Below are 13237 nucleotides of genomic sequence, written 5' to 3'. Positions count from 1 at the left end.
ACATCAGAAATGGGGAAACATTAAATCCACTCTGACAATACAAGGAAGGCAGCTGTTTCTCTGGCAGCCCTTTCAGTACTTCCAGGAATAGTCTCTAACCTGGACTCTGAGTTCTTAGAGAGGTCTCAGATTTTTTGGAAAACATGAATCTATCTTGAAGGAAAAAGTAGAGCACACCGTAGCTTAGGTAAGGCTCCTCAGAATGGCCAGGAAAAAGCACCAGAGGGAAGGTGACATTTACACTAAGCTGCCTGCTGAAGGAGGCAATGAGGCAACATTCTAGGCTGCAGCCGCCACTTGCCATAGATCTAACTTAGAACTTACCACAGGGCTCTAGGTGACGTGAAGGCTGGAAAGGGACCAGGTGAATGAGAAGAAGGAAATCAAAAGAAAGGGTGCTAAGAAGGATTTTCTCAAGTAAGTAAAATTTGGGGAGGAGAGGTTACAGGAAGGAGAGGAATTAAGAGCCATGCTTTAGGGGTGTAGTATGGTCTCTGGGTTGTGGTGTTGCTGGAGATGGCAAAGACCCTGCTGGGTATGCACATGGGGAGCTTAGCAGGGCAGACTGGGGTGCTGATTTGTAAGTCATTAATGGAATGACAGTATTTAAGCCCTTGGAAACTGAAGAGATCACCTAAGGAGTTAATGGGAGAAAGGAAAAGAAGGGCTCAGGATTAGTCTGATAACACTTGGCAATACTAAGAGACTGAATCGAAGAGGAGGAGGAAGTAAAGGATCCTAAGGATGCAAGAGGAGCCAGTGAGGACATGCCAGTATGGTCACCTGGGTTGCACCATAATGCAGGAACCAAACCTTGGACCAGCGACAAGACAAGGGCACAGTGTCAGGGGACACTGAGTTATCAAACAACACATGCTTATCAAATGAAGAGATGAGTAACAGACTGGACTTGCATGGCATTCCTAGAATTCAGACTATCTAGGCAAGAAGAGAAATAAATATACAGCAGAGATACGATGACCCTAAAAGAGACAGGGCTGAACAAGGTCACACTTATAAACTTATATTGGTTTTACTTTAATATGCTCCCCCAAATCCCCAGAGTTTTGTCATATTTTCTACTCATTAATAAAATACCATTCCAAGTTAATAATGAAGCAGGTTAATGTGAAATAATCAATAAAACCTTCACAGATTAGAGTCCATTAACTTCAACTGTTTAGACAAGAGAACAATGTATTCAACCCTTAAAAGACCAGGAAAAAAAAAAAAGGAAGAAATATTGCAACGGTATATAGAAATACAATAATGACCCAAAATATTTTCACTGAAATACAACAGAAAAGCTGTAAGCCATTATCTCTTAGAAAAGAAACAGCCTTAATGAAGTAGATTTTTGAAAATTGTCATACGGGTAAGCTCATTAGTTGCATTGAAAGATCCCCCTGCTGATCCACGAGGACTTAATGGCCAGGATTTTGTTATGTCTCAAAAACAAAGGTACTTTTTAATTCATGTGATAGCTCACTGAGGAGACTTCAAATATGGAAACTTTTAAATGATGATATATAATATAAAGCCACTGAAATTTTCCAAAGCAAACTCAGACTTATTTCATAGAAAACTATTATACTCATTCCTCTAAAATCTCACTCATTAATAGGATAATATAATCACATGAAGAAATTATACTCAATAACCACTTATACTATATAAAAAAATCTATATCCCTCTATATCTGCTACATCTCAGTGATGGCTTTTCTCTTTCAAATATCTAGTTGATTGCTGCCGGCGAAACACGTTCATGTTATCTGCTGACCTATACACATATGCATGCCTCCGCTATAACAGATGGAAATGAAAAACCTCCAAAGCCCTAGATGCCCCCGACAGAAACATTAAAAAAGAAAACAAACAGAAGTACCTAATTACCAAGTTACAACTCTACAAGCCCTTATTAAAGTTTGTTTTCAAAGGCAAAATAATGAAATACTTATACAGAATTTTAGTACAATCAAGTGAGTCAAAATAGATAAATGATATTCTAAAAACTTAATTTAGAGCAAAACTGCTGGAAAATAAATCCTATACTAAAACATACATCTGAAAAGAAGTATGTTCCAGCTTACTGCTCAGTTTTAGAACCAGGAGGAAACAATGGTGAAGTGGTCAAAGAATGCAAAGTGTCATGATCATAAAATGCTCGCATATATTTAATTCTTCCCAAAGACCTAATGTTGATATAAGCTATCACTCTACTCTGCTATCTTTTCTCCAGAAAAAGAGCTTTCTCTATATTTCAAGGTATTAAGTGTAACTTTTTCATCTACTATTCTTTTACTTATCATGCTTACCATTCATCACTTTCAATTCTCTTTTGGCCTGTTTACTTAAATTTTAATCCAAAATTTCCAAAATCTCATTTTAGAGAAGTTACCTTCCCTGAATTAAAGAATCAATCACTTAAAAGCTATTTTGAGTATCACTGAGTTATTTTTAATGCTGCCCCCCTCATGTACTTTTGCCCTACCTCATTGTTTAAGAAAATAATTTAATTATTTTCCCTTTTTTTAAATTCCATTAAAACACTCACACCCATATGTATGGTCACTATATTCTTATTCCTAGGACATTCTAAGTTAGGTAGCACAAGGGCAAAGTAAGTAATCCCAACATCATTACAACATTAAGCATGCAGGAGCATAGAGTATAAAGCTTATTTTTGGTCTTAAACATTCAGACTAAGTATTTCTAACTACCCACCACCCCCACCTCAGCTGGCTGTATGAGATACATACTTCGAAGAAACATACATCTCAGGAAAAAGTGTCAAAGACCATCTCATCCAACCACAATGCCACTCTGCAGATAGAGTGCTGCAATCCCCATCTTACAGAAGAAACAACTTAAAAAGGGAGTAGAAAATGACAAAGGTGACTTTTTTAAAGAATGAATATTCACTAAAATATGGGGGTGAGGGGAAGTGCTCTTAAGTTGACAAATTCCAATTTTAAGACAATAAACATCACAAAAATAGCCTGACATTTCTAATGACCAGTTTTCAACACGATGACAATACAGAGAGCTCACCACTTCAAATGAGTTGTCTTCCAAGATGCATGCATGTATGCATGCATGCATATATTCATGTATTCATAAATTGGTTGTTGGAACAAATAAAATTTTTTCCATTGAATCGATATATAAAAATTGGATTCTTCAAGTGGTCAAAAATTGCATTTAAATTATATTCATAACGAGCTATTAATAACAGGTCCTACCTATCATGACCCTTTGCAACCTGATCTAAATCCAGTAGGAACCAGAAGATTAGATATCTGGGCATTATAAAGGGCTGAATGGAATTTCTGGCACTTTAGGCTCTACTAGGACAAAGGATGCAGTCTCTAACTTTGGTGTGGGTAGAGATAGATTTAGAACTCAGGCTAAGTGGGGACATTGATTACTGGGGCGTGGCCCAGACACAATGATAGCCCCCAAGTGAAGGATACTGAATCAAGAGAGCATCACCATGACTACTGTGGAAGCAGCTGAGCAGCAGGGGGTAGGGCTGGTAGGTGTCGATAAGGTTTAAATTACACAACAGCATATTTTTATATTTTAAATTCAGGGCCTTGTTATGTAATAAAAAAATTAAATTCAGAGTTCCAATAATGACAACTCATAAAATAAATGTCCTACAACATTCTGCTTTTAGAATGACAGATTCAGTATGAAAACACTGTGGCAAAGTATCAAGTATGTTCAAATAAAAGGTATTATTTTCTGTCTTTATGTACTAACTGAAGACCCAGCACAATAAAATGTTTTCTATAAAAGCACAAACCTTTACTAGCTTTGTCTAAATGTTCCAAATCATCCACAAAATTCAGGATATCAGGATACTTTTCTTCACATACTTCCACAAGAAAATGAAGTAGTGTTGTTTTCTGATCTGCTGATTTCGTGTCCTTTAGCTAGACAAGATGAGAGGGAGAAAAAAACAGTTAAAAATATTTTGATAATATGTCTACTTACATAATGTTAATATTGTATTTTGTAGGTAAGAAGTAAATGAATTGTAAAATTAGTTAATTCTATTTTTGAATTGCAAATGCTTAAATACTTGAAAAGCTACTCTCTAAGTATTGTTGTTTCAAGTCATTAGCATTTGTTGAAAAGAAAGTATAAACTTAATCCAATCTATTATGCAACATTCTATGGGGGAAAATACATGACAAACACTTAAGAAAACAGAAGAACCCGAAAGTCTATATAGTAGTACTTAACCCTAGGCGTTTGTTCCTTTTTTTTTCTTTTTTTTTAAATTTGGCACGTATTTATGGAATGCCTAGTAGATGCTGGAGTTGGAGATACAACAAAATAAGACACAGGTTTGGTTCCTCAAGAAGGTGTTTAGTGGGGGGAAAAATACACATGCCCAACACACATAAACATACACACACACAGGGACATTTACCCAGGTGTGACCAACAGTATACCAAAACATAATCACAAAGCATGCCTCAGAGGACTAGACACCTGGACTGAACACTGGTAGACAGGGAGTTGTATGGGACAGAGAGGAAGGGAAGAAGAAACTTTAGAAGTGCTATACCACAAGCAGATGGAGCAGTATTTGAAAAAGGCCACAGATGAGGAAGAAAACGACACATCTGAGGAGGCTGAGTGACTCTGAAAAAGAAGTGTGTGTTGAGGAAGACAATAGAGAGTAGAAAGATAAGTCTGGGAAGACAGGAAAAGACCAGATAACAGGAGGAAAGGTATGCCATGCAGTAGTAGAAAGATTTTGAACCCTAAGAACTGGGGAGTTTTTAAATTGGGTAAGAGATGATGAGACCCACAGTTTAGAAGGCTCCCTCTAGCACAGTGTGGATAAAAGACAAAAAAAGAAAAAAGAAAAAAAAAAAAAGCAAGGCAAAGAACAGAAGAAGGAAGAGTAACTCACAAACCCCTAACAACAGTCCAGGCAGGGAGAGACAACGGCCTGACCCAGGGCAGAGCCTCCGGGATGGGAACAATGGGACAGAGGGGGCACAGAGACCCAGGTGATGCAATGGATTAAAGTTAACGGAAAGATAGAGAAACAGAGGTGGGTGCAGTGTGGTACGCAAAGAGCCCGGGTTCAGTTTTGCACAAGTTGAGGTTGAAGCTTTTAAGGAGCATCCAAGTAAAAATGCCCACAAAGGATGTAGATGGATAAAGGTGTACAAAAGTATTTCTCAATCTTTTTCTTTCATCATTGCTGGCTAAAGAGCATTTTTAGGTATTTTTTTTCCTAAGCATATGCATCTATGAAATTTTAAAATCATAAGTATACCATATATCTGTTCACATACTGTATATCTATGCTTTACACATAAAAACAGCCAGATACTTTTGCTTCCCAAGAACGAATTTCCTATCCCCTGGTGGTGGATAAACCGTTGAGCAGCCCTGGTTAGAACTCAGAGGAGTATAATGGTCTAGGCTTGCCATTTTGTGAGCCCTTAAGTGCCCAAAGCTTAAAAGTTGATCAAATGAACCCAAACAGGAGCACAGAATGAAAATGTATATATATATATATATATATATACATGCATGTGTGTGTGTGTGTATATATATATATGTATGTATGTTTTATATGTAAAAACATACACATGCATGTATGTTTTTACATATAAATAAATGTCCCTGTGTGTATATATATTTATATAAATATATATATTTACATGCAAATATATAACCTAGTGATAATCCCAGTTCACAGTTATTTTTTACATGCTAATAAGGACATTTAGAATATTTCAGTCTGTATTCACATATATTGAGAATGTTAATCTGATTTATTAAGCTACCTTTGGTCCATAATTTCCTTCATACTATCATCTTGAGTGGATAAGGCCAGAGTAAAAGTAGCAAACTTTCATAAATTTAATAATTTTCTCTTGTACGACCAAGACAACGTAAAAGCTGTCTTTGGCTTTGTTTTTATTTAGTTTTTCAAGTACCCTAGTAGTGAACTCTTCTATCCCTCCATCCCCGTGACAGCAATGACCATGTGGGGAATAGCATCGCTTCTATGGACTCTCAGCTCCCGACTCACACTGGTTACATCCCCTCTTCACAATGCTCCTTTCTTGTGAAACTAGACATGCAGCCCATATGGAATGTTGATCAGCACAAGCATCATCTACCTCTATAATTTGTAAAGACTGGAAAGAGCTTTCCAGTGCTAGATACGACATATCTAAATAGTCAGCAACTGCTAGGATTAATATATCAAGAAAACTCTGATCTAACAACAACCAGCTGGATCAATCTTGATCTTTATTCATGAGCAGTAAAAATTCAGATTTAGAATTCTGGAGTTTAAGATAGTTTATAGCATCCACCAGTTTAGTAAATGTTAAGTATACAAGTCAAACAAAGATTCAAGTTATTCAAAGACCATCACAAAGCTAGACGGCAATTCACAGAGGAGGGTTCTCTGCTGGCTGTATTACTGAAAACATCAACTGGTTAGCAAGGAGAGAATCGTCAACAGCCTAATATTAAAAAGAATATCTACTGAATAGTAAATGGAAGCGACATTCTCCCATACTTTCAGAATCTGTATTTAACAAATATAAGACAAAAGAAAAATCAAATTTCCAAATAAATTTGAAAGTAGGACTAATAAATGAGGAGTTTAGATAAAAAAACAAAGATGGCAACCAACTGTCAATAACATCTGGTGTCTCATGTATAAATTGCTTTGTTGCTTTAAATTCTAGGGTGGAGAATCTTCATTCAGGTCCTAACATTTTCAGGACAAAGTACACAAAGGTATTCTTCTTCCCCCAATGATTCTATTCCTTCCCTCCTTTCCCCAAAACGCTTTACAAAAAAGAATGAAGACCATCTTCTAAAAGCATGAATGCACAAGAAGATATTTATCAACATCTTTACCTATTTGCTCATTTTTTTTTGACTTTTGATAAACATGAACAAAAAGGTGCATTCTATTTCCACTAATTACTCATATCCTACATAATCAGCATCTGAGCTAGCAGAATAAGGAAAGCTTGGGGGATGGTGCTAATTTTGTTGAAGAGAAAGAATAGTTCACTTGAGCACACTTCGTAATGCTAACTCTTGGAAAGAAAATGAAGCTAAAATATTTGCTTTAAAAATTCGGTTAGGTTTAAAAAATCTGCTTTATTTAAATTTTAAGAGACATTGCTTGACAGGCTTCCTTTTGTTTTATTGCCAAGAGATGTATCTTGCTGATGAGTAATCATGGCTGTTAAGGAGAATTTCTTATTTGTATATTGTTTCTTTAAGGTACATTTAATGCAGTATGAATGTCAAATAAACAAAAAGATGGATGGAGTTTCTTCAACTGCTCTGTTCATTCCAGACAAATAATGTTAAAAGAAGATCCTGTAATAAATCATGGCCTACTTGTCACTCTGGAGTAGAATTCCTTTGTAGCTACAATGCAATGTTTTGAAATATTTTTAAGCCATTCAGCACAAACTTGGATGGCATTTAAAGAATATTCCATTGTTTTAATCACAAGGCAAATTCCTAAAATAAAAGCTGAGTATCTTTTTGGTGATCCTCAGAATCCAAAGGCCCCTTACTCTTTGACTAATGACACGTAAGCCATAGAGTACTGCCAAATTATTAACTTTGATCCCATTACCGTGTTTCTATTATCTAAGTATGTATCAAAACAGCACAGACTCTCTAGCTGTTGACATTGTTGAACATCATAAAATGACAAAATTATGAGAATCTAGAAGACCCATTAATATTGGTAATGATCAATGTTGATTTTTAATTATAAATATCAATAATCAATATTAATATTAATGCCATTAACACTAATATCACTGATACTATTATAGCCGCAACTTTTTCTTTTTGAAGATTGTATTTATTTATTCATGAGAAACACAGAGAGAGGCAGAGATACAGGCAAAGGGAGAAGCAGGCTCCATGTAGGGACCCCGATGTGGGACTCGATCCCGGGTTTCCAGGATCACGCCCTCGGCTGAAGGCGGTGCTAAACTGCTGGGCCACGGGGGCTGCCCAATAGCCACAACTCTTATGTGGCACTTATCCTGACACCAGAACTAGCCAAAGAAATATTTAGTGCTTAAAACACATAATATCTTTATGAAGAACTAGTATTATACCCATAACTAAGGAGGAGAAAAAAGTTTGGAGAGAGATCATGTAACATACCCCAGATAACATAGCTTCTATCTGGTAAAACCAAGGTTTGAACACATGTCTGTGTGAATCCAAAGTTGATAACCACTACAAAACAGTCTCTCTACAAAAATCTTGAGATTATCATGTGTCAAATAAACAAATTTCTCAAAACCATAGTGGGCAAAAATAATAGTAAGCAACAAAAGAACAACAATGACATTTAAAATACTGAAGTCCTGTAACCTATTAATTCTAGCCTGGAAAGCCTCTAAAAACAGACACCTTCTACCCTGAGTCATTTTCTAGTTCTGAGAGCATGACATTCTTTCTAGTGTTATATCTATAAATTTAATAAAATGCCACCTGAATCTTATCACTCAAAACAAGTCTTTCAACATTGCTGATAGATTAGTGCTGACAAAACATTATAGGAATATGGTTAGATGAAAAGATGGCTGTAAAGTTTAACCTTTAACAGCCTTGAACAAGTATATCCTCTAACAAGTATATCATACTCCATTTTAAATCCTATGCAGAATAAAGTGATTTGCGTACTTATGAAATAGTATCTCTAAATTTAGGTTAAAGGTATTCACACAAAAGTAGATGCGTTAACACATACTGTCATAGAATATAACACATTTTCTCGGTCAGGAAGCTCAATGCACCAGTAAAAACCCACTAGTGTAAATCACAACTATGCAATGAATAATGCTTCTTTATATGTGTAACCACATTAACAAAATAACCAGCATGTTGGTTAAACTTTTGAAGGAGATTAGTTATCTCTACAATGGAAATAAAATCTTAATTTAAATAAGATGCTTAATGTCATCTATGTCATTGCTGTAACTATTAATACCATAAACTTTCAAAATGATTTTTAATATAAGTAGAGATCAATTGATAATAGATTTTAAAAAGGAACATTAGACAAATAATTTGTGATATTCATTAGTAAACATTATTTATATTGTATAATTTTCATTTTAAAATGATGAGTTGAAACATTAAATAAGGAAGAAAATGTTTTATATAATGTGGATTCCTATAATTATAAGCTGAATTCTTTCATATTCCCCCTCTACTTTACCTGAATTATGTTTTTAATTTATTTCTCTTGGATTTTGGTGCACAGAAACTGCAGTGTTGCAGCATTTCTGTGCTGTAGTAAAACTTTTAGCTTATTACATTATCTACTGTATTGTTCAATGTTCTGTTTACACAGCCTTCTCATTCCACAGGACATACAAAACAGTTCAGTGTTCTTCAGTTAATATAACTGGGTCAAATATATTAATTTTAAAGTAAATGTTTTACCTTTATTTTTTAAACACTGGATTTTATTTTTTTAAAGCAGCTCCAGCTTTACAGAAAAAATATAAGCAGAAAATAACAGAGTTCCCATATACCTTTTCCTCCAGCAAAATTCCCCTATTAGTATGTTGTACATCCCAAATGATGTGCTGATATTGATATATCAACTTGAGATCCACTGTTTACATTAGGGTTCACTCTGCCTTCTACAGTCGCATAGAAAGAATGCATAATATCATGTATCTACCATTACCCTGTCATGCAGAATACGTCCTCCCTCCCCCCTAAATTTCCTGCGCTCAATCTATTCATCTCTTTCTTCTTGCCTTCCTAACACAGCTTACTATCTAATTTTCTCTTTTCCAAAAAGCCATATATGTATGGCTTCCAGTATGTAGGCTTTTCAAATTGACTTCTTTTACTTAATATGCATCTAAGTAATGCATATTACTTCCTCCAAGTCTTTTCTAGGCTTGGGAGATCATTTATTATTGAATAATATTCTATTGTATGGAGGCATCACAGTTTACTCATTCACCTACCGAAGGACATCTGGATTGTTTCCATAGTTTGGCAATCACAAATAAAGCTGCTATAAATATTTTTGTTCAGGTTTTCTTTAGAAGATTTTACTTATCCATTAATAGAGACACAGAGAGAGAGGCAGCGACACAGGCAGAGGGAGAAGCAGGCTCCAAGCAGGGAGCCTAACGTGGGACTGGATCCTGGGTCTCCAGGATCACACCCTGGGCTGCAGGCGGCGCTAAACTGCTGCACCACCAGGGCTGCCCTTTTGTGCAGGTTTTCAACTTCTTTGAGTAAGTTTAAGAGTGTGATCACTGAATCCTCTGTTAAATATATGTTTAACATGAGGCACCTGGGTTGTGAAGTCAGTTAAGTATCTGAGTCTTGGTTTCAGCTCAGGTGGTGATCACAGAGTCATTAAGTCGAGCCCTGTGTCAGGGTATGGAGTCTACTTGAGACTCTCTCTCCCCCTGTGCCTCCTGCTCATGCTCTCTAAAATAAATCTTTAAAAAACAAAACAAAACAAAACAAAAAAACTGTGTCTAACTTGACAACTGCCTAACAATTTTCCAATGTAGAATGTACCATTTTGCGTTCTCTTCAGTAATGAATGACAGTTCCTATTGTACCACATCTTTGCCAGTGTTTCAGATTTTGGCCCTTCTCTTAGGTGTGTAGTGCTGTCACATTATTTTAGCTTGCAATTCTCTACTGACATATGATGTTGGTTATCTGTTCATATATTTACTGCCATTTGTAAATCTTCTTTGGTGATGTGTCTGGTTAAGTCTTTTGACCACTTCTTGTTGAGTTTTAAGAATTATCTGTATATTTTGGATACAAGTCCTTTATCAGTTAGGTATTAGCAAAGATTTTCTCCGAGTCTGTGGTTTGTCTTCTATCTTAAGTGTTTTTTGCAGAGCAGAAATTTTTAATTTTAATGAAATCCAACCTGGCAATATTTTTCTTTCAAGGTTCATGCTTTTGGTATCTTATCTAAAAAGTCACTGCCAAACCCAAAGTCACCTATATTTTCTCTTCTCTTTTAGAAGTTGTAGAGTTTTGCATTTTTACATTTCAGCCTCTATTTTGAGTGAATTCTTATGAAAGGCGTGAGGTCTATATGTACACACATTTTCTCTTGCATGTTTATGTGCAATTGTTCCAGCACCATTTCCTCAAGAGAGTATTATTCCTCCACTGAATTGCCTTTGTTTCTTTGTTAAAGATTTGACTATATGGAGCTTTTTCTGAGCACTCTATTTTGTTCCATTTATCTATGTTTTAAATCAATACAACAATGTTTTGACTACCGTAGTCTTCAAGTCCAATAGTATTAGTCCTCCAACTCTGTTCTTCAGTGTTGGGTTGGCTATTATGGGTCTTTTACATATCCATATAACCTTTAGAATCAGCTCAACAATATTCACAAAATAATTTACTGGGATTACGATTTGGATTACATTGAATCTACATATTAAGTTGGAAGAAGAGACAGCTTAATATGGAATATTCTTTTCCCTTAACATGGATATCTATTTCCTTATTAGATCTTTATTGATTTCTTTCATCAAAGTTCTATAGTCTTTCTCATATGAATCTTGTATGTATTTTAGTGTACTAACACTAAATGTGTTAGTAACACTAAATTTGTATGTAAATGTGTACTAACATAAGTGATACTGTTTTTACTTTCAAGTTCCAATTGTTCAATGCTGATATTTGGAAAGTAATTAAATTTTTTATGTCTATGGCATATCCTAAAACTTTGCTATAATCACTTATTAGTTCCAGGAAGTATTTTACTTTTTTTCTTTTTGGTCAATTTGGGGTGATTTTCTATATAGGCAATCATTTTACTTATGAACAAAGACACTTTTATTTATTCCTTCTCAATCTAAATACCTTTTGTTCAATTTTCTTGTATTACTGTATCAGCTAAGACTTCCAATACAACGTTGAATAAGAATGGTGAGCAGGGATAGCCTTTCCTTGTTCCCAAAGACATAAACATTCAGTTTCTTACATTAGGTATAATGGGAACTGTAGTTTTTATAGATATTCTTATAAATTTGAGGAAGTCCCCCCTATATTTCTAGTTTAAGTGTTTTACATGAATGGAAGTTGGCTTTTATCAAATGCATTTTCTACATATACTGATATGATCAAATGGTTTTTCTTCTTTAGCCTGTGGGTGTAATTAATTCTGTTAATTGATTTTCAAATGTTTAACTAGCCTCTTGTACCTGTCCCACTTGGGTGTGGCATGTAATTTTTTTTATACATCATTAGTCTTGGCTTATAACCTTTTGCTAAGAATTTTTGCATCTATGTTTATAAGAGATATTAACCAATAATTTCCTTTTTTGTAATGTCTTTGCCTTGGGTGTGCACCCATTTTTATCATCGTACTCCCTCACATCTGCCATCTAAGAACAAATGTTCACAAATGCCACTCTCTAACTATAACTATAGATATAATAATGGTGCACGTTTTGCCTCTATCCCAAAAACGTAGGTACAATGAAGATCCTTGACAAAGAAGAGGTAAACAATAAGTTCCTAGAGTATCAGGAATGGAGCATATTATTCAACTTTTGATTTTTCATTTTTAAAATGTATAAAAATAGGAGACTGAACTAAAACAGAGATGGTTGGTAAGATTCATCTTGGGTGCTACCTCTAATGGATAGTAGCTGTCTACAAGTACAGTGTTAAGGACAATGCTGAGGCTCTGTGTTTGGGATAAAGGAATTTTGATGGATTAGCTTTGCTCTTCATGAGAATGGTGAGATGACAGCAAACAGTGTATTTGCTGTTTATGAGCAAAGCCACTCTAATCCTAGTAAAAGAATAATTCCAAGTTACAATGCTTAATAGCAACTGAAAAAAATGTAAAATTTATCAAAAACATTACTTAGTAAAATCAAATATTTATTGAAAAATGCTACAAATTAATTGTGTTAATGAATGAATCAAAGGGGTTAAGAATCCTAAATAGCTTCACATTACTTTGGAAGTCAATATTTCAATGACTTAATTGGCTAGATGTAAAATAAGAATGGCATTTGTTATCTGCAAGTCTTTGGCCAAAAACTGCTTTACTTTCAAAGGGTGCCAAAATTCACTGGTGTGATTTTGCCAATCTGATAAAGAATAAAAACCTCTCTAAATCCTTCTAAAACACAATGCAGATGGAACAATGGATTTGTTTGGCAGAGGTCTTT

At 35.1% G+C, this 13237-nt stretch overlaps 1 protein-coding gene across 2 annotated transcripts in view; it reads right to left on the bottom strand.

Annotated features, from left to right (window-relative positions):
* The window catches only part of DIAPH3 (diaphanous related formin 3), a 496533-nt gene that overhangs the window by 208235 nt on the left and 275061 nt on the right, over positions 1-13237 (bottom strand). For both annotated transcript variants that reach the window (XM_041731170.1, XM_041731169.1), the window contains one exon: positions 3811-3940. In XM_041731170.1, the coding sequence (XP_041587104.1) occupies positions 3811-3940 (130 nt within the window). The remainder of the gene's footprint in view (positions 1-3810; positions 3941-13237) is intronic.

This window comes from Vulpes lagopus, chromosome 16, assembly GCF_018345385.1.
Source record: "Vulpes lagopus strain Blue_001 chromosome 16, ASM1834538v1, whole genome shotgun sequence".
Taxonomy (NCBI): domain Eukaryota; kingdom Metazoa; phylum Chordata; class Mammalia; order Carnivora; family Canidae; genus Vulpes; species Vulpes lagopus.
The sequence above is the reverse complement of the archived record's forward strand: the minus strand, read 5'-3'. Positions and strand labels throughout refer to the sequence as shown.